Genomic DNA, 27,749 nt, shown 5'->3' with positions numbered 1-27,749 from the left:
TATTTGTTCTTTATTTTTTCTCATTTTTGGAAGCTAGATCTGCCGTCCTCCACCCGTCCCACCACTACCATCCGCTCTTCTCCATCCCCATGAGCCCTATCTCATGCCCCCCCAGGTAGATCATTGGCTCTCATGTATATATCTTCCCTCCACCTTTCTATGCCTCTACGTAGCAGATGCTCGCCGTTGTTGCCTATGGAGGCTGCAAAGTCGGATGTTTCCCACACAACAAGCACTGGGCACATCTCTCGTTGGACGTTGGAATGGAGATTCACTTCATCGCCTCTAATCCCTTGGGCTGCTTCAAAAACTGCCAATCCAACAGCCCTTTTCGCTGCCTTCGAGCCAAGAAGATATTGGACCACACCACTTCTTTAGCCCATTTTTAGTTTTATGTTTTCGTGAGTTCAGCATTGGACTTTATTTGGGTGTTTGTTAAGGTCCCCCACCCCCTCCTTGTACACTTTCTTTCAGTTTAATGAAATATTATCTTGCCAATAAAGAATTACCATTGTTTATCTAATTAATCTACTTTGTTTAATAAGTAATGGGCAGGACAATAACTGAATTATTACTTGTTACAAAATTTGAGTTACACATCACATATTACAAGGGAGATACACATGGTGATATTTTCTATAAATATATCACCAGCCCTCTAGAAAACCTCGCTCTCAAATAATTCCAATTCAACTAATACTTGTAAAGAAAAGACTATGTATTGTGCAGCTGTATACCTCAACCCCATGCATTCTTCCAAGTCGCAACAATTTCCTGGCAGAGTTGTGCAAATTACAAGTTCGTGTTCTTTCTTTCTTGCTTTATGGTCTCATAGGACGTCATCACCTCTTTGAACTTCGCCTCAGCAGCCTCTGCAACATTACACAAGCAATAAAATTAAACCCAAAAAAAAAAAAAAAAAAAGCAAAGCAATGGCATCGGATTACTAGTTACGTTAGCCAATGACCAACAATATCCCACCTTTATTATCCTGGTTCTGATCTGGGTGAAACTCCTTCGCCTTAACCCTAAAGGCTGTCTGCAAGGGTAAAAAGGAACATATTTACCACTGTAGATATGAAATTATCAAAGAACTGAAGAACAAAGAGAAAACAGAAGAGTAATGCCAGTAAATCCTTGAAGATCTCAGTTGAAATCTACCTGCAGAAATTTTATTTAACTACCAAGTTAGGCTTACATTTTCTGCGATTTGGTTTTGCTCCGCGAAATCGTAATTCCAAACACACTCTTTTTACAGAAACTTCTGATGAGGTGTATTGTGGTTATGAATGGCGATTATGAACGTTATCGTGAGGTGTAATGTACGTTAATCATATACATCACACCTAAAATGATGCATCGCACCTCAATATGATGCACATGATATAACTATTTGTTGAATGATACAACCAAAGCACAGTTTTATAGCGCACAAAGCAGTTGTAATATTTTACAAGTCAACTGCACCCAAAGGAAAGGACACTTGCAAGTATAATAATATTGTTGACAATAAGAATTTAGATACTATCTAATTGGACCATACTGAGTTAGAGGAATAATGGACCTTTGCAGTTTAAGATTAATTGAATATCCATTTCCTGAAAAAAAAAAAAAAGAAAAAAAAAGAAAGAAGAAAAAAAAGAAGCTAAAGCTTTCTAAAAGAGATGCCAACGATATAATTTTGAATTAGAGGAATACCTTAATCTCAGCATCGGTATATGGTGTTGTTCTGTACCTGCTTCCCAAGGACAAGCCAAAAAAAGAAAAAGAAAAAATTAAATTATTATTATTATTATTTTTATCTAATTGCAAGAATGCAAATCCAACACTTTAGCTTTTCCTAATATGGATCAAATATGATTCATGAAGTGCATCAAGCACGACCATCAAGGAAATCAATTATAATAGCTTCAAAGAATGGAAACTCAATTTTGTACATCTCCACCATTCAAGCGAACTCGCTAAATATGTGAGTATGGTTTTATTTTTTATTTTTTAATAATTAAAGTAATTTAATTAAAAGGACCAAGGGACGCAACCCTAGTACACATAAAATATACAAGAAAAACTACCTTTAAGGAAAAAAAGAACAAAAAACTACAAAATCAGAAAAGTTAGAAAAGTGAGTACTATTATTATATGTCCCAATCCATGTATAAAGCGATTTGAACATGATATTCTTTAGCTCTTCCACCGAAGTCTCTCGGTCTTCAAAACATCTTGCATTCCGCTTTCTCCACCACACTAGGGGTCATCCTCAAAGCTTCTAAAATAGTGTGACTTCCTTCTCAAAGTCCAATTTACAAAAGTTTGGGGCCCTTGATCTGATTCAACTATCAATACATTTATTCGCAACCAAAACTGAATCCAATATATGTCTCCCTCTAATAAATGCATTCTACGAACTTGAGATGATCTTCTCCAACGCCTTTTTCAACTTGTTCGCTAGATATGATTTTATATAAACCACCCACTAGACTAATAAGCCGAAAGTCCGTAATATCCATGACACCAGCTTTCTTTGGGATAAAATAAATAAAAGTTGCATTAATGCTCTTCTCAAAGATCCCTTGACCATGAAACTCCCTGAATGCTGCCATGGTATCCTCTTTAATGACTTCCCAGTATGTCTAAATAAAAGCCAATGAAAACCCATCAGGACCCGGGGCCTTATCCCCATTCAGTGTTCTCACCACCTCATATACATCACTGTCCTCAAATTCTCTTTCCAACCAAGAACCCTCATCGTCACCAATGGAATTGAAAGAAAGACCATCTAGCTTTGGCCTCCAATTATATTGTTTTGAATAAGTTTCAATATAAAATTGCACTATGTGCTCCCTTATTTCTGTAGAATCTAAAGATAAAGACCCATTAACAACTTAAGAATCCATGGTATTATTTCTTCTATTTGAATTTGCCACCTAGTGAAAAAACTGTGTTCTTATCTCCCTCTCTCAACCAAAGAGCCATAAATTTCTGCCTTCAACTCGCTTCTTCATAAAGAATCAAACTCTCCGACTCCCAAGAAAATTCCTCCTTTCTCACCCTTTCCTCCGCAATCAATGTTCTACCTTTGGCAATGATATCAAGCTCTTGAATACCCCCCACTAAATCCTTTTCCGCTTCCCTACATTGCCAAAGATCTCTTCATTACATTATTTCAAATCCGTAAGCTCTCAATTTATGTGCCAACACAAAACTAGGGGAGCCCTGAAAATTGTATGACTTCCACCATGTTTTCACTTTATCCACAAAGTCTTCTGACTTCAACCACATTTTCTCAAACTTAAAATACCCACTTCTCCTACTTGAAACCCCACAATCGAGCATTAACGAGAAGTGACCAGACAAGAGTCGAGGAAATCTACTTTGAACTACATCAGAAAATTGTTCTTCCCAATTAGGAGAGAGTAGAAACCTATCAATTCTTGACCAACATTGATCACCACGATTGTTAGACCATGTGAATTTTGCACCCACAGGAGCAATGTCCATGAGACCCTATTAAAAAATGAAACCTGAGAACTCCATCATAGCTGGAGAATGACATATATCTCCTGATCTCTCACCCAGATATCGAATAGCATTAAAATCTCCCTCAATACACCATGTTTTAAATGAAGGTTCTTGTTGCAAAAATAATTTAGATCTAAAACACGAAAAAAGGTTGTATCCTTGTTTCAGAGATATTCTCTAACTTTAGTCTTCTAAGGAGTACTATGTGTCTTAAATTTAATGAATTGATGAACTTCGCTGTATACTCTGTTCAGATGAACACCAAATGTGTACTTATCAAACTTGAAACAAAAATTGAGAGACTTTGAACATGTCTAGACTGTCAATTGATTTGATTTAGTATCTTTTATCTCTAGCCACCCACTGCCCACAACTATACAAGAAGTACATTTCTAGATGATCAAATAACAAAAGAAGATAAACTAATAGGGACAGGCATAATCCCTTCCAAGAGGCATATTGGGAAAAAAATACTCCTCTGTCTACAGCATGGAAGGACCATACAAAATGAGAGACAAGATGCTGTTGACATATGTTGTACACAAATAAAGCCACATACAGGCTACAAATTTTTTAAAAAGATGTTTCAATGTCTAAATAGAGAAGGATAATTTTTCAATTTTGGTGCAATAAATTCCAATAATTCTTGTTAGGGACAGTTTGTTGTCTACACTACCTTGATTAGAGAAAAAAAATGAACAGAAAGGCAGTTAACATTATTGACAGTACTGTGGCAAGCAAGTTTCTGTAACACTTATCCTCACCTGTCAAGACCCAAAACTGAATAATGGTGTGATAACGAATAAGACACACTTGCTCTTGGAGGTTCCCTGTAATTAGTTTTCCGATCTCTATGGGATGTATCAGTCTTCCAATACCAATCATCTCGCTGGAATTGTTGATGAAATGCACCTTGACCATTTTCCTTCCAGCTCTCATAGCTCCTTTTGTATTTGTTCCTCTCTCTGTTAAACACACTTTGCATTCGCCTTATACGTTCCTACAAAGAGGAAAAGAACCATAAACAATAATAAGATAAAATAAAAAGATAGCACAAAAACAAACATATAATTAACAGGATTACCACAGTAAGAGCTAACCAGCCAAGCACAGAATTACAAATCAAAATTTACCAAAGAGTAGTTTTGACACAGGACAAAACTAGCCCTGATGCTAATATATCCGCATACAGAAAAGCTTTATCAGAATCCAAATTTTAAGTGATAAAAACGAAAGGTAGACATCCATTAGGAGAATAAGAATCACAGTACTACCAATTCCAAGTTATAGATGGATACCTAACAACTGAATGACTCTGATGGACGCACCAATGAACACACTTCACAAGCTTTCACATTACTTATGCGATTCTCATAGTAGGATTAAAGGTTACATTAGTTGACCATCCATTTTTAAAGCAAAACTACCTAATACCATAAATGCACAAAATAAAATCACACTTTAGTATTTGTGACATTATACCGCAGCCAAGTATGAGTCTGATACTGGCACTTAAGAAGTCAGTTTGTGCAAGCCTAATACCCCACTTTGACAAAACCTTTTTAACAAGGTATCTACGAACTTAAAACTGACTTCAACACATAAATTGATGAAAGAAGAAGATATGTTTATCGTTACTGTATCTTTGTCCTCCAAGACAAGTAATCTCACTCTTGCTAGATGAGCTTTTTATATTAACTTATGGTTTAATTGCTGTCAATCCAAATCCTTATGTACTTCTCTATGTCTGGCAGGCTAAATCAGCATATTTTTAATTAGAAGCTAAACAGACTGCTGTTTACTTCTTTAACACCTAAAAATTATATTGTTACGTGTCTCTTTGATAACTGCTCAAATGAAGCTTAAATGGGAAAACAAAAATATAGCTTACTGCATAAAGCTGTCCAATGTGATTTGCACAATCTTACAGAAAAAGCAGAGTTTAAGCATTGCTTGAGTAATTTTATCACTAAGCAATTCATGACTACAAGCAGAAGTTAAAGGAAACACGATAACGTGGTTGTTAACATGAAGAAACCTTAAAAATTTAATCAAAATGCCTTGTTCATATTTCTCAAGATCTCTAATAAAAACCTGGCAATCCCTGTTTTCAAATCACATTGCAGAAAATAAAAGGATTGAACAAAATTGAATAGTAGAGTGATTCAGAAGATAAAAGATAAATCCTAGTGTGGCAAATCAGTAAAAAGGTCAAGTTCATATCTATATGACTATATGACATTCAACTCTTTGCTCTTTCCAACTTTTCTAAGATTTTTTCCCCATAAAAATCATGAAGACCTACCAGCAAAAGATTAGTTTTCAAAATTATGAAAAAAGCAATCTAAAGTTTGAGAAGTTGCTGATCTTCTAAATGGAAACAACATTATAAACATTTAACATGATAACTTCTACACAGTTTTATCATCATCCTTCACTTATGGAGGGAAAAAAAAATTGCAACAGAGAAAAGTTGCAAAATCGTTGACAGAACTCACAACTCTCTCCATTTCTTCTTCATACTCCTCTTGCATGCGGCGGTTATACCTTTTCCATGCTTCCTCCTGATAGCTTGACCGGAAAGAACTTCCAGTTGCTCCTTTCCATGACGATTGTGACCTGGTCAACTTTTGTGGTGCAATTACACGCACGATCAGCTTCACTAGTAAATTAACATTCATGTTGTTTTTTTTGTAAACAAGAACACAATAAGTTTACTCATTAAAAATATAGTCTCTTTTTTGAGGCATGCTAAGCAATCTGATCCCCTAGAACAACATTCCAAATTTTACCTTTAGCAGAAAACATCCCTCTAGTAAATAAAATTGATCAAAAGCATCCTTATAGAACAAGTAGCATGAATGACGACGATATATTACAAGCAATAAACATGTACGCTAGACAGGTAAGGGAGGAAAATAGACCCCTGGCTAGCATAGAAGACAGATGAATAACAACAAACATCTTCTACAAGCGTTTTTACCATACAAATAACAAGTATAAACACAATATGATTCAGGAAACGGTATATCTAACTCAGAAAAAATTTAAGATCATTTGCTCCACTCACCACGAAATACTTATTTGACATATATAGGTTTGATTGATCTTGAAATGCTGGTATGAACACATTAAAATTAAATAAGAGGGTGGGCTATGTCCTTACCACCAAAGCAACATAGAGCTGAAAACTTGGAATTTCACTAGAATCTAAGGGTGCAACTGTTGTCTTTTTTCTTTTTACATCCATAATTTTCCCTTTTCTTTTTACAAAAGCCAAAAATTGTTGAATTACAGAAAGCAGCAAGCATGACCCTAAGTTGCTGAATTACAGGAAAAAAAAAAATTGGAATCACAGAAACAGATAACGAAGTGTTGACTTCAACATTCAAGGGTGAAATTTAATAACACAGAAAGCAAAAGGGCCAAACTGTCAGGATTTGCTAATTTGGACTACTAAATACAAGCAAATGCCAGCATAAATAGCAAGTTGTCAAAAGAGAACATGTACTACCTGAACATAGAACCAATCAACAGTCCTTCGCAGCTGGCCAACCTGCCAAATTGCTAAAAAATCAAAAGCAGTATCTAACAGAATGTAAGGAGCCAAGAATACCAAGAAGGCAAAGTTCTCATTTAGCAGAGATGCCTCAGCAATTAATTTTAGAGCACCTCTTAATTTTCTATCTTATAATCAAATATACAGTGAAGCAATGATAAGTCACTTGTATCCAACTTTGTTACTGGATAACAGTATGATATTCAGCAAGCAGTGCAACAACCCCAAAGTAAATGAGAGCAATGAGACTGATAATAATCCATAAATGTGAAATTTTCTGCGCCTCGTTTAAGAGGTAAATGGAAGAGGGAATCTTGCCCTTAGTTATGGCTCAAGTAGGCAACAACTTATAGCAAAAGGAAATATTTACACTGGCCCAAAGGCAATAGCAAAATGAACACCTAGAACCTTGAAAATTTTCCATCATACCACAATCTTGTCTGAAAGGTAAAATCCTGAACATTTTATAAATTGGAAGAGAATATATTCTGTCCTGAAGTAACATATAATGCTTCTAATCAACCTTGTCGTCTAAATTTTATAATCGTGCACACGCATGTATTTACTTACTCATTTTCTACATCTCATTTCTTTCAGTTATCTGTAAGAAATGTATTGTCAAATAATTTGCCAGAGCTCCAACATGCAGCATACCTTAGCAACAATTATAATTAAAATTTAACAAATTCTAATACATCAGTCGCTTATATTGACGCCAAATACGAACTTTACAAGCTGACAAACTAATAACTGGTTAGTTACACACTAACAGAATCGTAAACCCTAAGAGTGCCATTTGGTCTATAAGCAGTGTGTTTCAAATTTAACAAAAAAAAATACTACGTCTTACAGGTTGTTTCATTTCATTCATATCATATAAAGCTATCAACTTCACAATTAAGCGCAGAAATATAGCAAATTACATTCACGTTCACTCAAAGTTTCAACGCAATATTTACACAGCCTACTGTGCATGTTAGATTGAAAACCCCTAATTCTAATTCCCTAATTAAAAATCAAAAAACACCCAATCCAGTTGTAACAAGAAAAGAGATGGAATTGTATAAAACTTACGGCCAAAGTGGTGGCAGTGGCGCCAATTAGGCCGAAGAGCAAAATCCCCCAAAGCTTCATGTCTTCCTCTTTTTCCTGATAGGGTCTGTTTGGCGACGTCCATGGATTATCCTTATTCTGTTCACCATCGTCGCCTCCCATTTCTCTCGAAATCAAAGACTTGTGTACTCAACGATTTCTCTTAGCTGATGATGCGAATGGAAGCCCTAAACACATGGTCAGGGTTTGTTTGCTTTGATTTTTTTTTTTTTTGTAGGTTCTTTGAATTGAATTGAATTCTTCTTTACAACGCCTTTGGATTTGTTTCTCTCTCTCCGTCTATGTGTAAATGTTCATCTGAGGTGAAGTAGGGAGTTTCTAGCTGCTTGAATTTTGCGCGAGAACTCCGTGAAGTGGGAATTGGCGAAGAGGAGGTCTCCTGTATATCCACTCGTACGGTCGTACCTGTAAAAGTCGGTAAATTTGGCGACGCATGGCATTGTTTAGGTAGGGGTAAAAATGCAGACGGAGGCGCTATCCGCGCTTACCCATTATCCGCATTTGTGTTTAGTAAAAAATAATATCCGCATACGTGAATGTGGATAGCAATTTTAGTGTATGTGAACGTGGGTTATAACCGTGTCCACATTCTCTTTATATGTAATATATTATTTAATTAAATTTACTAAAACGATGTTTTGAATTTAGTAAGTTTAAAACTTTTATCTTATGTTAGGTTTTTTTTTTTATTATCATCTCAAAATCATAGCTCACTATATTTACTTTTTGTATTTTATTTGGATAATTTAAATATCGATTACTCGGTGAATTCTATAACACCAATAGATAGAAATCCACAAGCAACCACTAATGGTCTCCTTCCGGTAACGGTACAAAAGTTTTGTGTATGCTTGGCAATTCGGGTTTACGGGTTGGGTTCGTGTCAACCCGACCGACCGAAGTATGCAAACGGGTTCGACACAAACTCGACCCGATTATTAATCGAGTTGGAACTAGTGACCCGAACATGACCCGATAAACACGATTACCGAACTGTGAAGGGCTGACCGGCTGGTGGCTGAATGGAACCGCTGAAGCCACCGAACTGTAAACAATTGGAACACTCACAGTCTCGCAGATTTGTGAGAGTTTGAGAGAATCAAAGGGAGAAAAGTAGAGATGGGAGTGGACAACAGACTACTACAACATACTGAAGGTGAAACGAAACGAAACGCGAGCGAGGTGGACCTGAAGAAAGCGTACAAGAAGCTGGCGATGAAGTGGCATCCAGACAAGAACCCGGCGAGCAAGAAGGAGGCGGAGGCCAAGTTTAAGCAGGTCTTCGAGGCCTATGACGTGCTTAGCGACCCTCAAAAGCATCAGATCTATGACGTCTACGGCAAGGAGGGGCCAAGTTTAGCAGAAGACTGAAGAGTGAAGGGCCGAAGGCAAAGCCGCAGAAATGAGAGAGACAAAGGCTGAAAGTGATGAAGGCCGAAGGGCGTGCCGGCGTGCGGGTCAGTGGGTCTGCGGCTAGAGTTCTTAGTCTTTTCTCTTTTGCTTCTCACTTCTTCAGTTCTCCGTTCCTGAATCACTTTTTCTATTTTTTTATTTTTATTTTTTTTTTAAGTAACCTTGTATAGTGTTCGGGATGACCCGTGAAACACGATTATAATCGGGTCATAATCGGGTTGACCCGAGTATGACCCGAACCCGATAATGCTAAACCCAAACCCAAATTTTTCATACCGGGTTTGCGGTTCGTATAAAAAACTGCCAAGCATAGTTTTGTAGTGATCCTTACAACTTTATCGTATATCCTTTTGGTAGGAGACTATGGAAGATTGTCTAAGGAACGTTTTGGGTGGACTTCCTTTATCGAAGGGGGAGCAAAAAGGTATCGAAATTGCCGAAGAGACAGTCTAGGATCTTCGGAAAAAGGGATCAAAATGCATTGTCAGACGAATGGGAGTGCCAAAGAAACTCAACAAGGAAGCTTTCAAGGCGGTTCTCTCTCGTATCTAGCGCCCTATTGGAAAAATGTTGATCAGGGAGGTCCAGGAAAACCTGTGGTTGTTTGAGTTTGAAGAGGACGCTGATAAACAAAGCGTTTTGGCCGAAAGACCGTGGTCCTACAACCGGACCGTTCTTATATTGAGCGAGTTTGACGGACGGTTAGCTCCAGATCAAATGGATTTTTCCTTCTCACCGATGTGGGTCCAGATTCATAACATGCCTCTTCGTTGTATGAACCGAGCTGTGGGGACCCAAATAGGTAGCTCGTTGGGGAAGGTTGAAGACATAGCTGTGGCGAAAGATGATGTGGGTTGGGGCCGTTACCTTCGAGTTTGAGTAGTGATAAATCTGTTTCTGCCTCTGGAGCGAGGCCGGAAATTGCTTATAACAGGGAATTCTTGCTGGGTGTCTTTCAAGTATGAGAAACTACCGGTTTTTTGCTTCAAATATGGATGTATTATTCACGGTGCGAAAAGGATACTGCGAGATTAACACAAGGAATCGAATCATGGAGAGAATGCGGCGGGATGGGGAAGCTGGCTTCGCGCTGAAGACCTGTAACGACCCACCCCCAATGACACAATATTGTCCGCTTTTGGCTCCCCAAACCAGACTTCGCAGGAGATCACCCATCCTGGGATTGCTCTCGCAGAAGCACGCTAAACTGCAGAGTTCTAATAGGTTCATAACCATCACGACTTTAAAACGCGTTGTGTCATAAATGGTACATTTATACATATAAGTACATCCTCATTTCCAGACGATGTGGGACGTCACAATCACCCTCTCTTTGGACCCAGCGTCCCCGCTGGCCTCCCTCATTGGCTTGTGCACACTCCCCCCATCTCAGGCTGGGCAATGGCTCTAATACCATTTGTAACGACCCACCCCCAATGACACAATATTGTCTGCTTTTGGCTCCCCAAACCAGACTTCCCAGGAGGTCACCCATCCTGGGATTGCTCTTGCAGAAGCACGCTAAACTGCGGAGTTCTGATAGGTTCATAACCATTACGGCTTTAAAACGCGTTGTGTCATAAAGGGTGCATTTATACATATAAGCACATCCTCATTTCCAGACGATGTGGGACGTCATACGACTTCTCCAGACGGACGGGAATGTACGAAGGTAGGAAAACAGAGGATTTGGTTTCTCCTGCTCGGTCAGGGCACGGACAAAAAGAAGATTCTCCGATGAAGGACAAAAAAAGGAAAGGGAACCTTGAGCGGCTGACGCGGAGGCCAGTGCAGAGTCATTTCCAAATCCAAATTCGGATTATCGCCTCAGACTCCCAACGCTCGATTCTAGTGATACTCAGAATGGAATCAAAGCGGAAATCAAGGAAATTCCTATCAAGCCGGATTCGAAGATGTCGGAAGGTTTTTTCCAACCATCGGGATCTGCGGCCTTTCCAAATTCGAATGACCTTTTAAATGGGAAGGGCCTAAAGTAAAAGGCGGTGGAAAAGGAAAGAAGATGGACAATTCCATAAAGGCGAGGGATGGAAATTTGAATTTTCATAATTCAGTCAAGGGTTGAGTGGGAGAAACGAGAAAGGCCACAATATTATTGGGCCCGCCCATATTATCTTACCAGCCCAAGACTGAGATTGTAGCAGGGAGGGAGACCCCGAGGCTGAAAAATGGTAGAGATCCACATGGAAAGACTTCGGATTTTTTTGGACCACATTTGGTTTCCCATGCAAAAGATAAGGTTCCAGAAGCTCCTACTAGCGTCGTCCCTGCTTTGAAGCCTGACTCTCCTCGAGGTAGTGAGCAATTTCGCAAGAGGAAGGACAGGGAACCCTCAGCAAGACACGATGGCATACCGAAGTCCTCAAACCCTATGGAGAATTCTGCTTCGGGGGGAGGGGTTAAAAGCTGGAAGAAGAGGGCAAAAGGCTTTTTGGATTCGAGACGGGGGAAGAGAAGAGTGTGAGAGAGGTTATCTCCCATCAACCAGGACAGGAGCTGGAAGGAGAATCCACTACAATCACTACCCTATTATCATACTCGAAGACTCCATTTTTTGCCTCAGATCAAAGGTATGAATCGAGCTCTTTGAGGTGTCCTAGTGAATCAGCGGAGGCTGCGGAGTAGCCCCACCTGTCACCACGAGTCTCCTATGATGGAACTATCGAGGGCTTGGGAACCCTTAGACAATTCGGGAGCTTCACCAAATAGTGAAGACCAAGAAACCCCACTTCTTGTTTCTAATTGAAACAAAAGTGTTTACTGGAGTGTTACAACGTATTAGAAGGCAATTGGGCTTTGTTGGCTTGATTCAGGTGGATCCTGTTGGGAGGAAGGGTGGACTGGTGTTTGTGTGGAAACCTGGAAGGGGAGAAGAAGTTATGCATTACTCTCAAAGACACATCTCAGTAGACATAGCCCTGGATGAGTTGAATTTTCATTGGACTTTTGCGGGTTTTACAGTCATCCAGAATGGGCCCATCGTGAAGGTTCGTGGAAGCTCTTGTCTTACCTGGCCTCCTGTAGCAAAGATCCCTGGTTGTGTATGGGCGATTTTAATGAAATTGTGGACTTTAGTGAAAAATGTGGGGGTGCAATCCGCAGTGAAGCACAAATGGACCGTTTTAGATCAACCTTAGGTGATTGCAATTTGGGTTACCTTGGATCCAAATTTACATGGAGTAATAAGCAAGAAGACTCTAAATACATTAAAGAAAGGCTAGACCGTGCACTTGCAACTCCTAGCCGGTGTGCTAATTTCCCAAATGTCTCTATTGAAACTCTTCCAGTTCTCAACTCGGATCACAAACCTCTCATGTTGCAATTCGATTCAAAACAACGGATGCCATCGAGGTTGTTTCGGTATGAAGGAAAGTGGAATGTATATGAAAAGTGTGTTTCGGTGATTCAGAGGGTGTGGAGTGTAGGAGAGGCAACTAGGGACCCAATGGGAGGAGTGGTGCAGGATCTCTCTCGTAGTCGAGCAACCCTTATTGAATGGAGCACAGCTAAATTTGGAGGGTCCTCAAGGCAAATCACCCATCTATCAAGGAGGCTAGACAGCATGCAGAGAATGGAGTACCATGGTAACTTAGCTTCTATTAGGCAGATCCAAGGGGATTTAAACAAGATCCTTGAAATGGAAGAAGTCAAATGATGGCAGAGAGCAAAGAGGAACTGGTTTAAAGGATGGGACCGCACCACGCAGTTTTTCCATGCATGGACAAATCAGTGAAGAAGATCCAATTTTATAGGGTCTACGGTTGATATGGAAGGACAATTGAGAAGTGGGCCTAATGAGGTGGAAGATGCCTTTACAAAGTATTTCCAGCATTTGTTTGATTCTAAGGGGGTGGCAGGAATTGAGGAGTGCATCCCAGCAGTCCACTCAAGGGTCTCGCTCGAGCTCAATGCTATGCTGTCATCAGAATTTACTCATGAGGAAATCAATTTTGCCATTTCCCAGATGCAGCCCCTCAAATCTCCAAGCCCTGATGGTTTCGGAGCTAGTTTTTTTTAACATCATTGGGAGACTATTGGTGCTAAGGTACGTGAGCAGTGTTGGATTTTCTGCATGGGGGTGAAACTTATATTGCTTTGATCCCAAAAAAGGCTAATGCATTGTGTGTGTCTGACTATAGACCAATTAGCCTTTGTAATGTAATGTATAAGATCGTAACAAAAGTTATTGCGAATAGGCTGAAGCTTGTTTTGCCTACTATTATCTCTCAGCACCAAAGTGCCTTTGTGCCGGGAAGGTTAATTACGGATAACGTCTTGATTGCTTTTGAAGCCCTACATTCCATGTCTACAAAGATGAGGACTAAGAAGGGATTCATGGCGGTCAAGGTAGATATGAGGAAAGCCTATGATAGGGTGGAGTGACCGTTTCTTGTGGCTATGATGAGGACGATGGGTTTTGAGGAGACATGATTCAATCTAATAATGACTTGTGTGAAGAGTGCCTCCTACTTTGTGTTAGTGAATGGGAATCCTTATGGAAAATTTCTGCCCTCAAGGGGTTTAAGGCAAGGTGATCCATTGTCTCCATATCTTTTTTTGATTGTGGCGGAAGGGCGGAGTGCTTTGTTGGCCAAGGCAAAATTGGAAAAGAAAATTAGTGGGGTCCCTATTGCAACGGGTGGCTATCGCCTAAGTCACTTATTTTTTGCGGACGATTCACTTCTTTTTTGCAGGGCCAATTTTACGGAGTGGATAAACCTGCAGGTGTTGTAGACATACAAGCGTGCCTCAGGCTAACAACTAAACGCTGCTAAGACAGACATTTTTTCAGCAGCAATACAAGTTTAGCTTTTCGGGAGTTTATCCGAAACAATACGGGGGTATCTATTTCCACAGGTTTTGAGAGATATCTCGATCTCCCGGCTATGGTGGGGCGTTCAAAAAGCTAGACTTTTGCTAGTATCTGTGGGCGGGTGAAGATGAAACTGGATGGTTGGAATGAGAAGTTCTTATCCCAAGCGGGAAAGGAAATTTTATTAAAAGCGGTTGTACAAGCGCTCCCTACCTACTATATGAGCATTTTTAGTTTGCCTCAAGCCTTATGTAAGTCATTAAATTCTCTCATGAGTAGGTTCTGGTGGGGGCACAATAGAAAATGGAGCGTCCACTGGATGAGTTGGAGGAGAATGGGAGCCCCAAAAAAAAGATGTGGTATGGGCTTTAGGGATTTTGAGGTGTTCAATTTGGCCTTGCTTGCAAAGCAAGGTTAGCAGCTTCTAACTAATCCTAATTCATTAGTGGCACGGATTATGAAGGAAAAATACTATCTGCAAGAGGGTTTTACTGAAGCTCAATTCGGGAGACAACCATCGTACGTGTGGAGAAGTATTCTAAAGGCTAAACCAATTATGTAGAATGGTATGGGCTGGAGGGTTGGTAATGGTGATAATATCAGAATATGGGAGGATGCTTGGCTGTGTTCCCCTCAGAGCTGATTAACTCTTCGAAACAATTCAGGTTGGCCCTCTGACGTGCGGGTTAGTAGACTTATTGACATCAATACTAGGTGGTGGGATTTAGATCTCATACAGAGGATCTTTGATCCTGGGGAAGTGGCACAAATTGGCCGTGTTTTACTGAGTCCTCTAAAACAACATGACAAGCTTATTTGGAGATGTACCCCTTCGGGTATTTTTACAGCAAAGAGTGCTTACCACATGGAAATGCGAAGAAGATCCCAAGAACAAGGAGAAAGCTCTACGGCTGACAGCTCAAAGGAAGTATGGAAAGTCATTTGGAGTTTGCACGCACCCCCTGCCCTCCGAATTTTTTGCTGGAAAGTCTGCAACAATCTCCTTGCTACTAAAAGCAACATGTTTTCTAAGAAGATCGTGGATAATCCAATATGCCCATTATGCCAAAGTGAACCAGAAACAATTTTTCATTGTCTATGGGGATGTCCGACAGCTGTGGGGGTATGGTAGGAAGGAAGTAGGAAGATACAAAAGTTGTCTTGCAACAGCACAGATGGCAGGGGGTCTGTTGTTGTTTTTCCTAAATAGATTATAAGTTAAGGAGATGCTAGAAGCTTTGACGATGACCAGATTGATATGGCATAGACGGAATACCTTTGTTTTTGAAGGGGTGCTTAGCTCTCCAACACAGGTCATGGCAGCAGTGCACATGTCTCTAGTTGGTTTCTCCCAAGCTATGAAGGAGGCAGCAAACCCCTCCAAAACTGAGTCAATGCCCCTACCATTATGGAGTAAACCCCCACACGGCTACTAGAAAATAAACTGAGATGCTACAATCTCTAACGAAAATGAAAAAGTGGGGGTCGGCGTGGTAATGCGGGATGAAGATGGTAGGGTGGTAGCAGCTCAAACGAAGGTAGTGTCCTTTATTACCGAACCTGATGCAGCAAAATCAGTAGCAGCCTGGTTTGCATTAGAATTTGGAAGAGAAATGGGATGTAGACGGCTTATTTTGGAAGGTGATTCTATGGTGGTGGTTTCGGCGTTGCGTGCGAGGGCTTCTTGCTCTCGAGCCTATGGACAAGTACTGGAAGACACCATAACCAGTTTCTCCCACTTCTCTTCGGTGGACGTATTGTTTGTTTGTAGAGATGCGAATCAGGCGGCTAATGTTTTGGCAGAGTGTGCTTTGTCTCATTGGTTGGACAACACTTGGATTTCAGAGTGCCCATCTCTTATCCAACATGTTGTAGCGACGGAGTTGTAATTGTTTTCTGGTTGAGTAATAATAACAATAATCCTTATTCTCAATAAAAATAAAAAATAAAAAAAAAATCGATGACTCTATGAGACAATGATCATCTATGTTTGATAATTGTGAATTGTGTAATAAGTGAAATCTTAATTTATTTAAACTTACATATAATAACAATCACATTATTTAATATTGCATATAGATTTAGATAGTAATAAAAAGCACTCATTACCTCATATGTGGATAGCATATAGTAAAATAACTGCTCGTATTGCCATAGTAATCACATAATGCGAATGCAAATATTGCTAATAATCGCATTTACATTTTCATCTCTAATTTTAAGGGTACTAAGGTTGTATGTCGTCATTTTATGCGCCAACATATCACAACATTTATTTATTTAGATGTTTAAAATAATAATTAAATTTGCTTTCCAAGAAAATAAATGCTATATACTTCGAAGTGCATAATTGTAAAACTTGCCATTAAATTTTAAATTAATAACTATTCTATTTTGGATTTAATGGTAACTTTTACTATCACATAAAAAATTATATATCTTTAAAAATATGGGAGTAAGAATGTATGTAGTAATTTTCTATACACAATCTAAAGATGTTGATTAGTTTGAACAAAGAGTGCACAAATATCAATGACAACAGCAAACATAATACATACTTTATGATTGAAAATTATGATTTATGGTGGTTATGGTTTTAAGTCCACACTCTCAAACATATACACTTTTTATTTTTTAATGAAAGATTTAAGTATTTCACTAATCAAAGATCACGAGCATAAAGCTCTTACATTATAAAGCATAAAGCTCTGTAAAATCATAGCCACATGTTATAAGGTTACAATGTCATAGATACAAGCGAAATTCTTGCAATAAAGTGTTATCTATGACTTTCATCTTCCACTAATCCATATACAAAAATAGTTAAAGAGCATATATGCTTTGAGCAGACTATATCTAAGTAGGGCCGGCTCGACATATTTTGAGGCTTTAGGCGGAGAAGTTTAAGTAAGACATTTTATTTAAAATTAATTAATTTAAAATGAGATTTTTATTTAAAATTCATTCATCTAACTTTTTATGATGCAAAATTACTTATTAAGTTTTTATATTCGATTTTTTTTAACATTTACTTTTTAATTGATAATATGGCTAGTCCATTTAATATTTCTTGTGACATTGTTGATCTTAGGTAGGATTTTATTAATTTTAATATTGAAAAACTTATTTATGCAAAAGCAACTGTAAACAGGTATTGTCAATAAAATTATATAAGTGATACTTGTATTAGGAAAAGAATCAAGTATTTTTATGTGATTTAATGTGTCAAGTATTTTTATGTAATTTAATGTGTCAATTGGAGCACTTTCTTCTATTTGTAAAATTTCTGTTAAAACTTTTAGTTCTAAAAATAAAAATTTATGAAATGATTTTAAGGAATGAAATAGTAAGTTATTGGGAAGATAAATGCTGGGTGTCCCACTCCTATCCATTATTGTCTACATGAACCAATAATGTGAGAGATATTAGAGAGAGTGTAGTGGGATCCTGATTTTTTAACTACATTATTGGTGAATGTAGACAAGGGTGTGATAAGAGTGGGACACCAAGTATTTCTCTATTAGGAAATAATGAAATTGAGAAGAAGAGAGAAATTCAAATTCGAATAAGACTTGAATATGAAAATTGAGATAAAAAGTGAAAACTTATATAGAGTAAGATTTTTGATAGGATCTTATAAATAGTAGGATTTGAAATGGAAACTTATAGACTTTATTGTCATTCCATCTTCTTAGTGTTTCTACTTTATTTTCTTTTTTTCTTCTTCTTCTTTTTTTTTTTTTTTTATTGTATTTTGTCTTTGAACGTTGAACTTAACTTAAGGCCTTCACGACTTTTGAGACTTTCCATATCTTCTTAGATTTATTTATTTTTACATTCTATTTTGTCTTTGAATGTTGGACTTAACTTAAAGCCTTCAATTTTGGTAATTAAGGCTTAAAAAAGTCAGACTTTTGAAACTTTCCATATTTTTTTAACATTTATTTATTTATTGTATTTTGTCTTTGAACATTGGGCTTAACTCAAAGCCTTCAATTTTGGTAATTAAAGCCTCAAAAGTCAACTTTTGAGACTTTTCATATCTTCTTAACATTTATTTATTTATTGTATTTTGTCTTTGAACGCTGGGCTTAACTTAAGGCCTTCAATTTTGGTAATTAAGGCCTCAAAAGTCAGACTTTTGAGACTTTTCATATCTTCTTGACATTTATTTATTTATTTATTGTATTTTGTCTTTGAGCGCTGGACTTAACTTAAGGCCTTTAATTTTGGTAATTAAGGCCTTCATGACTTTTGAGATTTTTTTTTTTTTTTTTGAACAGAAATTCTCATACTCTTCATTGATCACAAAAACGAAAACACTTGACCCTCATAAAAGGATCTAGGGAGAAACAGCTTTCCTAAGAACAATACTAGAGATACTAATGGGAGTATCCTCCAGCAAACACAAATCACTCATACTACTAGCAGCCTCTTTAGCAAGACAATGTGCTGCATAATTGGACTCACGAAAACAAATTTGAAACTGCATGTACGTAAACTTCGCCGCTCAACATGAATACTTTCCAAAATATGGCCTGCACGCGAGAAGTAAGGAGGATCTGAATTAATTTCCTCAATAACTTGGGCTGCATCTCCTTCAAAAATAGCATCTAAAAAACCAGCTTCTATAGCAAACTGAACGGCCTCTAGCGCGGCTAAAGATTCTGCAGTCTTAGCGTCCGCCTGTAAAATTTTGTGAGACTTCGGGTTCCCAAGCAATTTCCCAAATTGTCCCTGGCTTTGATACCCAAACCAATCCATCCCTTTGTTTTATTAATAGCCGCGTCCCAGTTGATTTTTAGGAAGCCATCCGGAGGAGGACTCCACGTTGCTGTGTCTCTGCTAGCACCAGGATCCATTTCAGATTGCACCAATGGCTTATCCTTTACCAAGCTCTCCTTGTAGTCCCGAATGAAGTTAAGAGCAGCTGAGAAAATATCATCTGGATGGGAAAAGGCTCCTTAAAAAACGAGTTTATTTCTCTCGAACCAGATTCCACGGGCCACAACTACCAACAGCTCCAGAACTTCCTTGCTATAACGTTGAATTCCGTCTTCAAACACCTCCTTAAAAGATACCCTTGAGGCATAACACTTCTAGAAAGGAGACGTTTTACTTCCCCAAACATCCTGGGATGCTGGGCAGGTCCAGAGGGCATGAATTAAAGTCTCATCTTCTACTTCACAGCACGGGCATTTTGCTTCTTCTATAACTTTTCGCCTGAATAGATTCATTTGAGTAAACAGAATATTTTGACAGGCTCTCCAAACAAACATTTTCACAGCATTAGGCAATTCCATTGCCCATAAAGTCTTCCACACGTCCTGCCATGTATTCCCTTTGGAACATTGAGCTGCTCTTCTCTCCTGTTCTTCTTTGCCCAGATGATATGAATTCCTCACTGTAAACTTACCACTTGCAGTTCCACGCCAAATTAATCTATCTTCAGGAAGCAGTGGACTTAGTGGAATGTTAGCAATAACTTTGGCTTCTTCTTCGGTAAAAACTTTTTTTAGTAGGTCCTCATTCCAATTCTTGGATGTATGATTAATTAAGGAGGACACCATGGACTGACCATCAATGATTCGGGGAGGAGATCTTCACGAATGCCTTAATTACCAAAATTGAAGGCCTTAAGTTAAGTCTAGCGTTCAAAACAAAATAGAATGAAAAAATATAAAAAATAAATGCTAAGAAGATATGAAAAGTCTCAAAAGTCATGAATGCCTTAATTACTGAAATTGAAGGCCTAGAGTTAAGTCAAACGTTCAAAGACAAAATAGAATGAAAAGATAAAATAAAATAAATGCTTAGAAGATACGGAAAGTCTCAAAAGTTATGAAAGCATTAATTACCAAAAGAGTAATGATTCACTACCACATAAATATACAACTTTTCACCACCTTGTCTATGTGGCAAGGTGGTCCCCTACTAACTTTAGAGTTTTTTTATTTTTAAAAAATAAAATAAAGTGGGAGACCACCTTGCCACATAGACAAGGTGGTGAAAAATTGTATATTTAGGTGGTAAAGAATCATTTCTCTTAAATTTAATAATAGATTTCACCGTCCATAGGAATTCTCTTATTATTCCGGTCGCACGCATCTCCCATCTCCACTCAAAGGCGGAACGGAATCACTTTTTTTTTTTTTTTTTTTTTTTTTTTTTTTTTTTACTTTTTCGCGCGTATGTAACAATTCTCACCGGAAGTTACCCACTGTTCATCGAAACTGTTTAATGCATGGCGACAAGTTGACAACCGACACTAAATTGCCGTCATACTTCACACAGTGCTTTATCTTTCATTGGTTGGAACCGGCGACAGAGACATCCAAATAATCCCAAAATCTCTCCTCTCCCCTTTTCTCTCCGCGCTCAGAGTACTCAGATCTAGTCCCGCCTCAACTCTCACAATGCGAGCTCTTTAGCAACTCCTCTCAGGTAATCCTTGCACGGATCATTCCGCTCGCATAATATGCATCTACGTTCGCTGCATCAATCTCCAGCTTCGTTTTAGCTCATCTCAGACTTCGTGGTCTTCACCAATGCTTACAATTTTAGTTTGTTTTTCAACCAGCAATTGTCTGCCGATAAGCAGTTGTTGTGTTCGAGATCATGTCGAGGAGAGCAGTTAATCCCTCTCGACGATTCGGGGACAGCGGGGGAGGCGGTTTATTTGCCAATTCGAAATCGCGTTATTCACCGATTCTATCTGCTGGCCTTATCGCCGTGGTAAGAAACAAATTTTGCCCATCCTTTATATTCAAAGAATCAAGAGAATGTTTACATTTTCTTCTTTTTGGTGTTAGTTGTTTACATTTATGAAAGTTCTTTGCACTCAAAAGGATCCTAATCAGAGACTCTCTTTTGTTGGGGAACTTTTCAGGGAGCTCTGTTTTTTATTGCCTATTCATATAGCAACTCAGGTAAATATGAGTTTTTGTTGGTCAGTTTGAATAGCTAGAATAACCCAAGAACGTGTCAGTGTTTGTTACTCGATGTCCAATGTTTTTGAAATATCTCTCACATAGAGCTTTTTCCCATGATTCAGTCACTTACAAACAACTGCGTGTTACATATATTGCAACTATGAGTGTGTATGCACGACTGCCAGTCATTGACTGAACTTCAATTTTGTTTCGTGATAGGTGGATTTGGCAAAAATACAGAGGCTATTAGCAGGGTTGAAGGTAAAAGTTTGAGAGTTTGAGACTATTTATTTCAGTTTTGTTTTCAACAATAATCAAGGTGGTGTTGTCATAAACGGTTAATTTTTAGATGGACTCGTATGTGATAGTTACTATCGGTTGCTTTCACTATGTTGCTCAATGCACAATTTGCTTTTTATTTTTATTTTTACCTATGAAGAAAAAATGCATTTGATGAAAATTTTAGAAAGTGGGATCAAATAGATGGGGGATTGTTGTCACAGTGGGAATAGAAGATTATTTAGGTAAAATCAGAGAGCTATTCTGATCTTGAGCTTGTCTCTGGGTCCGCTGAAGAGATTATTTTGACAGTACCATGCTTTTATGTTGCTTCTGCAAGTCACTACTTTGTGTTCAACAAGTATGTTACTAGTTTTAGATGTAAACTACTGTTACTTAAAGAATTGTGGAGTCTACGAACTCACTAAATTCTTTTAGTAAACTTAAGACATTGTCTCAGCTGCTGACTCTGTTAGTTTCCCTTTCAAACGGTGGTATTTTGACAAGATTATACATGTCATCTCAAAGTTAACTTCAGTTTCCATGATGGTTCTATGTTTGTAATTAGCCTTGCTTTGCTTTGTGTTGCAGTGAATTGCCAATGAACAAACTAGAATATATATGATTAAAAACAAATTTAGTGCTTCTCGTGTGAATATGATTAAATGTTGGATACTAAGTTCCACAAGTAAATCAATCCACTTACTTTAGCAACTAGAGTGTTTTAATTTCAAGATTCTGGGGAATGGAGATGATGTTCTACAAGAGGGATAATTGGTGTAGCCATTAAGAAATTGGATTTTGTGCACCGTTTTCCTAGAGACTAAAAGTATCAATTCAGCACCCCAGGCTGCGAATGAATTGTGTTAATGGAGTGGCTAGATATAGTTTCTCCTTTTAAACCACCTCTAGTGAGGTGAATGAGGATATTTACTATTGGGTGATAAATGGCAGAGAGCCCGTTTATCTAACTAGTCAAGTATTTTTTGATATATTTTTTTCAGTGTGTGTGTGCGCGCATGCACGTGAGCTTGCACGCCTGAGTTGTTTAACAATTTTTTCATCATGTAGCAAGTCACCTTCATTTTGAGATTCCAATTTTATCCATATATGCAGGTGATTACTCATGCACTGCAGATGTCCAACAAGCAATTCCTATTTTGAAGAAAGCATATGGAGACAGCATGCATAAAGTTTTGCACGTTGGCCCAGACACCTGTTCAGTGGTCTCTAAATTGCTTAAAGAGGAAGAAACTGAAGTCTGGGGTGTGGAACCATATGATATAGAGGATGCAGATAGTACCTGCAAAGCTCTTGTCCACAAAGGCGTCGTGCGTGTAGCTGATATCAAGTTTCCTCTTCCATATAGGCCAAAATCGTTTTCTCTTGTTATTGTTTCAGATGCTTTAGATTACTTATCTCCGAGATACCTCAACAAGACCCTTCCTGATTTGGTAAGAGTATCAGCTGATGGTCTTGTGATGTTTACAGGTAAAACCTCAAGAGGAGCTTATCCTCTCTTCAAACTGGAATTTGCATACACGTACATTTTGATTGTACATAAAATCTTTTTTATTTGAAGTTGCTACTTTTCACAATTTCCAGTTCTATAATGCTCGTGGTAGTTGGTACACGCGCTCTTGGTACATGCAGACCTGGGCCTACTTTCTATATATAGATGTGCCAAAACCATGTGAAGCCAATTCCACATGTACACCTATGGAATCACCTTTCAAATGGGTGCTTGAGTTTCGATTTGGAATTCTTTTCTTACCTCTATATAAAAATTCTTAATTCAAATAAATTGTTTCCCCATCATCCAAAATGAATCAGGTGGTCAATGTGCTTTAAGAGTTTTTTTTTTAAAAAAAAAAGAAAGAAAAATAAATATGCCTTGTCTTATAATGAGATGCATTAAATGATGAATCAACATCAAGTAACAGTATATAATGAGTCAGAGTCAGAGAGGTAAATTGTTATAAAATTATTCGAAGTTAGATTGTATGGTAAAGAAGTACTACACTCGCAGTTTTTCATTCTCATGTGTTTTTTGCTTTTCTCAGTACTTGTTCTGTATTTGCAGCAACTTAAGCATAAAAGTTTTTGTTTCTAGTGTTGAGACTAACTTCTTACTTTAATTGGGCAATATATAATTGTTTTTGAGTTTTTGGTGATATTTTGTTTTTCATATTTACCATGTAGGCTATCCTGGTCATCAGAGAGCTAAAGTTTCTGATGTTTCCAAATACGGGAGGGCGGTAAGTGGCTTTTATGCATAGGATCATTAATATTTTCGCTAAGTTATTTTTTTGTTAAAGCTTGACCTTGGATGTCAGAAAACCATAGTAACTTTTATATCAATTTCTTAACCACAGCTTATATCCTTTGCTGACCTTTTGGATCAAACTACTTATGTTGTTGAGAGAGAGTGAGAGTGAAGCATGGAAGGGGTGGGGTTGGGGGGGTCTGCTTTTCAGTGTGTGCAGTTTCCTAACATACAACCTGGAAAAATTAATATGGTTATAAACAAAGTGAAAAGTAATTCTGGGGCATTGACCCTGCACATGTCATTAATTATTGGGTTCCTTGCAATGGGCAACCCTGTGTGGGGCATGTTGCAAGAGAACAACCCCTAAAATATACAAAAATCTGACCCTCCAGATTTCATGAGCTTGATGTGTGTGTTGGAACATTAGTACCTCAAAAGTCATGTGATGGCTGCCTTTAGCAGGCCATCTTAGAGTTCAATTATTCTTAGCGTCTTAACTCGAGTTGTGATGGAATGTATAACTAGATCTACTAGTGCCTTTTACAATTCAAGAGGCTCCTTTCAATGTATTGAAGGGAAGCTCTCCTTTCTTGATGTACTTTCCTTTGGAAGATGGTTTCCCATGTTATGAACATACTTAGTGTGAGCCTTCACAATATAATGGCGACATAGGCTGTAAGATACTCAAGAAAGAGCGAACTTAGAGATCGAAATTCCTCAAAAATATGGTTCAATTATGATGCTAGGAGTCTTGGTTCTATTCGGAGGAAAAGCAAGAGAGTCGCTATGATGTAATGTTATAAAGGGTTTTTGGTTTTTTGTTGGGGTGCTTTGAGTTTTCTGCTGTGGTTGGGTCTTTGTGGGTATTTTTTTCTTGTTTCTTTTGTCTTTCTGCTCTCTCTGTTTTTGCGTTCTTTTGTATACTCCCCGTATCCTTAGGGGCGCTTTCATCTTTTATAAAATTTCTCTTACTTATCAAAAAAAAAAAAAAAAGGTTTAATTTCAATGTGGGCCTAATGGCACCCTCCTTAGGCTACATTAGCTTCTCTTGAGTCTTATTTTTATGTTTCTTGCATTAGAACATTGCAGGTTTAATTTACTTTAGTTTTATTTAATTTTAGGAGTTAAGGGTATTTCTCTAACTTTAGATTACTGGAATGGGATATAATTTTGGTGCATTAGGTTTTATTTTGGATTTGATTATGCTATTGGTGGTTTTACTAGTTATTTCGTTTGGAGGTGGTAGTCAAAGTCCACGAAGTCAAAGTTCCATTAGGTTTAGGTATTAGTGATGTACGGAGGGAGGGCTGGTGTACCACTAAACCCCAATGGCATCTTGAATCCAGAAAGTTTGAGATTTCGCACACTAGATGAAAGAAATAAAGAGTCTAAAGTTTTATTAATGGTTGATTAGAATCATTTTTGTTTCATGGATGTGAGGCTAATATAAAGGCTCCAAAAAACTTAATTTCCAAGTAAATATATTCCTATAAAGATCATAATTATACCAATAAAATATAAACCTAATTTGAGTAGAAAAATCCTAAAGATACTCAAAAACAAGGAAATAAACCCTAATAAAGAAAACTCCCAAAATTACAAAGATTGATGGTAAATTTTTTTTCCAACGACATGTATAGTTGTTAGACCCCTTCACTCATTTTAAACTCGTTCTCTAGGTTACAGTTTCAAATTGAAATTTTCTATCCCTAATAAAGAGATCATTTGAATATTTGGAGATCTTCAAATTCTTCTCAAACTTGTTCTCCATAGGTAGCAGAACCTAAAATTTTCATCCCATCTTCAACTGATTTATGAAACTAACCAAGAAATGAATAATGAAAAAATTAAAATTTTCTAGCCCAGGAAATTCAGTCATCGATGGGATCATGAGTTATGGACTTACTGTCAGATTTGACGTCAATTTGATTCTCCACATAATCTCAACAAGTTGTTTCTCATGATCTTCATGAACTTTCTCAAGCGGCTCTACCTGTTCTTCATTAACCCTTTTATCAACTTTCTGAAAAATATTATCTTCTACCTGCAATTCACCAACTTGGTTTGAGACTTGATCTTATTCCACTATCAGTTTTTCTTCTAAACTTGGCTTTATATTGTCAGTCCTCAAATTTATGTCTTCTCTTGATGGTTGAAAGAATTCATCAACATAATTCCTTGTGTATTGGTGGGTCATCGATTTGGTGAATAATGTTCATGAGAATTTTCAGTAAATAATGCTCTGGAAAATTGTGTCAAGCAACTATATCTAAGGTGTGGTGCTGAGAAACCCTAGATGTAATGCTTCACTTTATCTATCATTCCTCTTTTCTATTTCCCTTTGAATTTTTTAGGAAATTAACATCAAATTCCAGCCAATTCTATATCCAGATTTGCACCTAATCTTTTCCTAAAATCCAAAAAATCCCTCCATCAAATAGCTCCCAAATAACTCACGTAAGTCCAAATACTATTCTTAGATCTTCTTGTAATATTTAACTCTGGTCATTCTGAACTGTGTCATTGATAGATTTGATTTCAACCGCCTATATATTATCACATGTTTTCTGGTTTGTTTCACTTGTACTACCGTTCTCTTCACAGATCAGGAACAGCCATTCAAATCCCAATGTCTTCCTCTTTATTTTGTCTCAAAATCCTACCCTTCTCTTACACCATTGAAAACCCTATACTCCCTAGATGTCCATGCCTTTTCACGTGCCTGACTTTCAGGTCCACGTTGCCTTTTAAAACTTTTATGTAGAAATGGTGTTACCACATCTTTCTGCAAGTTGATGTTGATGCCAAACTAACAATTGTCATTTTGTTTATCAATGATTTGATTCTTATAACAATAACATGCTTGCATTTCTGCTTTGGAAGGCTAAATTAAGGAGCTCATCCTGGTGGATACGATATTTTCTTCAGACGAGCTTAGAAGAGAATGAAGTCGCCATTAAAAAGTTTGAGCAGGCTGCAACAAAGATGTCATACGTCCCAAACTGCCAAATATTCCACCTGAAGTCACTCCATTGATATCTTACGTACTTCCACCTCAGGTCATTTGATTGATATCTGGACATTCTTCTGTCAGTAATACTGAAGCTCCACGGCGCAGCCAAGTTGAAATTATCTTCAATTCTCTCTGTAACAATTTCTCTGAAAAAAATGTTTATCATGATCAGTTTACATTATTCTGTATGTTAACGCATCATGTTTTATATTCTTTGAATTAACTTATTACTTGGAAGGGAAGCATGAATCAGTATTGTATATGCTCTTTCCAAGCTCACTAAATTGTTGTAACTCGGATGTCCAAAAAAAGAAAAAAAAATTTGTTGTGACTCGAAACGGAGTTTTGGTAGACTCTTGTCATCTATGTGCTGTGTTATTTGATTTGAGTCAATCTCAGGGCTAGATTGACTAATTCTTGTTCGACGGAAAAGAGAAATGAGCATGAATACATGCTACTGTCTTGCATAGATTTTTACCCGTGTTTAATTTATCCTAATTGGGGAGCTAGTTTTGTTGGTTGGGCAAAAAGAAATCTGGAACTACTAAGGCTTGTTTCTGTACAGCACCCTGGATTCTATTCAAGTCCGCACTAGCTTGCACCACTCTTGGGTGAATATCCTTCTTATTCAACCTTCTCGAGTCTCAGGTTGGGTGTTTCTGCACTCCCGGATCTCGGGTGCCGACGAATGCCTTTGGTTTCGGACGATACGAACCACCTTTGTCGAGCCACTGTCTACAGCCTTCAGCAGTATGGGGACCTCTCCCATACTCTCTAAAGCTTGTTACCCCTTTTTATTAGTAAAGCTTGAAGAATGCATA

At 37.9% G+C, this 27,749-nt stretch overlaps 2 protein-coding genes across 2 annotated transcripts; one reads left to right on the top strand and one right to left on the bottom strand.

Annotated features, from left to right (window-relative positions):
• Positions 1 to 550: 550 nt before the first annotated feature.
• Positions 551 to 8,583, bottom strand: LOC133872012 (uncharacterized). Its single transcript, XM_062309514.1, has 7 exons — positions 8,153 to 8,583; positions 7,034 to 7,075; positions 6,018 to 6,146; positions 4,284 to 4,519; positions 1,699 to 1,735; positions 982 to 1,039; positions 551 to 872 (listed from the first exon to the last, which is right to left on the bottom strand). Exons 1-7 carry the CDS (start codon positions 8,291 to 8,293, stop codon positions 793 to 795), a joined length of 723 nt encoding a protein of 240 aa, XP_062165498.1. The 5' UTR covers positions 8,294 to 8,583; the 3' UTR covers positions 551 to 792.
• A 12,102-nt stretch (positions 8,584 to 20,685) lies between these two features.
• Positions 20,686 to 27,266, top strand: LOC133871420 (probable pectin methylesterase CGR3). Its single transcript, XM_062308876.1, has 7 exons — positions 20,686 to 20,879; positions 21,016 to 21,170; positions 21,325 to 21,364; positions 21,587 to 21,628; positions 22,763 to 23,137; positions 23,849 to 23,904; positions 26,799 to 27,266. The coding sequence occupies exons 2-7, from the start codon at positions 21,054 to 21,056 to the stop codon at positions 26,949 to 26,951; spliced, it is 783 nt and encodes a 260-aa protein (XP_062164860.1). The 5' UTR covers positions 20,686 to 20,879; positions 21,016 to 21,053; the 3' UTR covers positions 26,952 to 27,266.
• Positions 27,267 to 27,749: the final 483 nt, after the last annotated feature.

The sequence above is a fragment of the Alnus glutinosa genome, chromosome 6 (genome assembly GCF_958979055.1).
Source record: "Alnus glutinosa chromosome 6, dhAlnGlut1.1, whole genome shotgun sequence".
Classification (NCBI taxonomy): Eukaryota; Viridiplantae; Streptophyta; class Magnoliopsida; order Fagales; family Betulaceae; genus Alnus; species Alnus glutinosa.
Note: the sequence above shows the minus strand (reverse complement) of the source record. Positions and strands in the feature narration are given on the sequence as shown.

Excerpts from the sequence above, each read along its gene's own strand:
- LOC133872012 (XM_062309514.1), bottom strand. The coding sequence starts at position 8,293 with ATGGGAGGCGACGATGGTGAACAGAATAAGGATAATCCATGGACGTCG. Across the intron at positions 7,076-8,152 it reads CCACTGCCACCACTTTGGCC|GTTGGCCAGCTGCGAAGGAC; the intron begins GTAAGTTTTATA and ends GCAATTTGGCAG. Across the intron at positions 6,147-7,033 it reads TTGATTGGTTCTATGTTCAG|TTGACCAGGTCACAATCGTC; the intron begins GTAGTACATGTT and ends GCACCACAAAAG.
- LOC133871420 (XM_062308876.1), top strand. The coding sequence starts at position 21,054 with ATGTCGAGGAGAGCAGTTAATCCCTCTCGACGATTCGGGGACAGCGGG. Across the intron at positions 21,171-21,324 it reads CTGCTGGCCTTATCGCCGTG|GGAGCTCTGTTTTTTATTGC; the intron begins GTAAGAAACAAA and ends GGAACTTTTCAG. Across the intron at positions 21,629-22,762 it reads GGCTATTAGCAGGGTTGAAG|GTGATTACTCATGCACTGCA; the intron begins GTAAAAGTTTGA and ends CCATATATGCAG.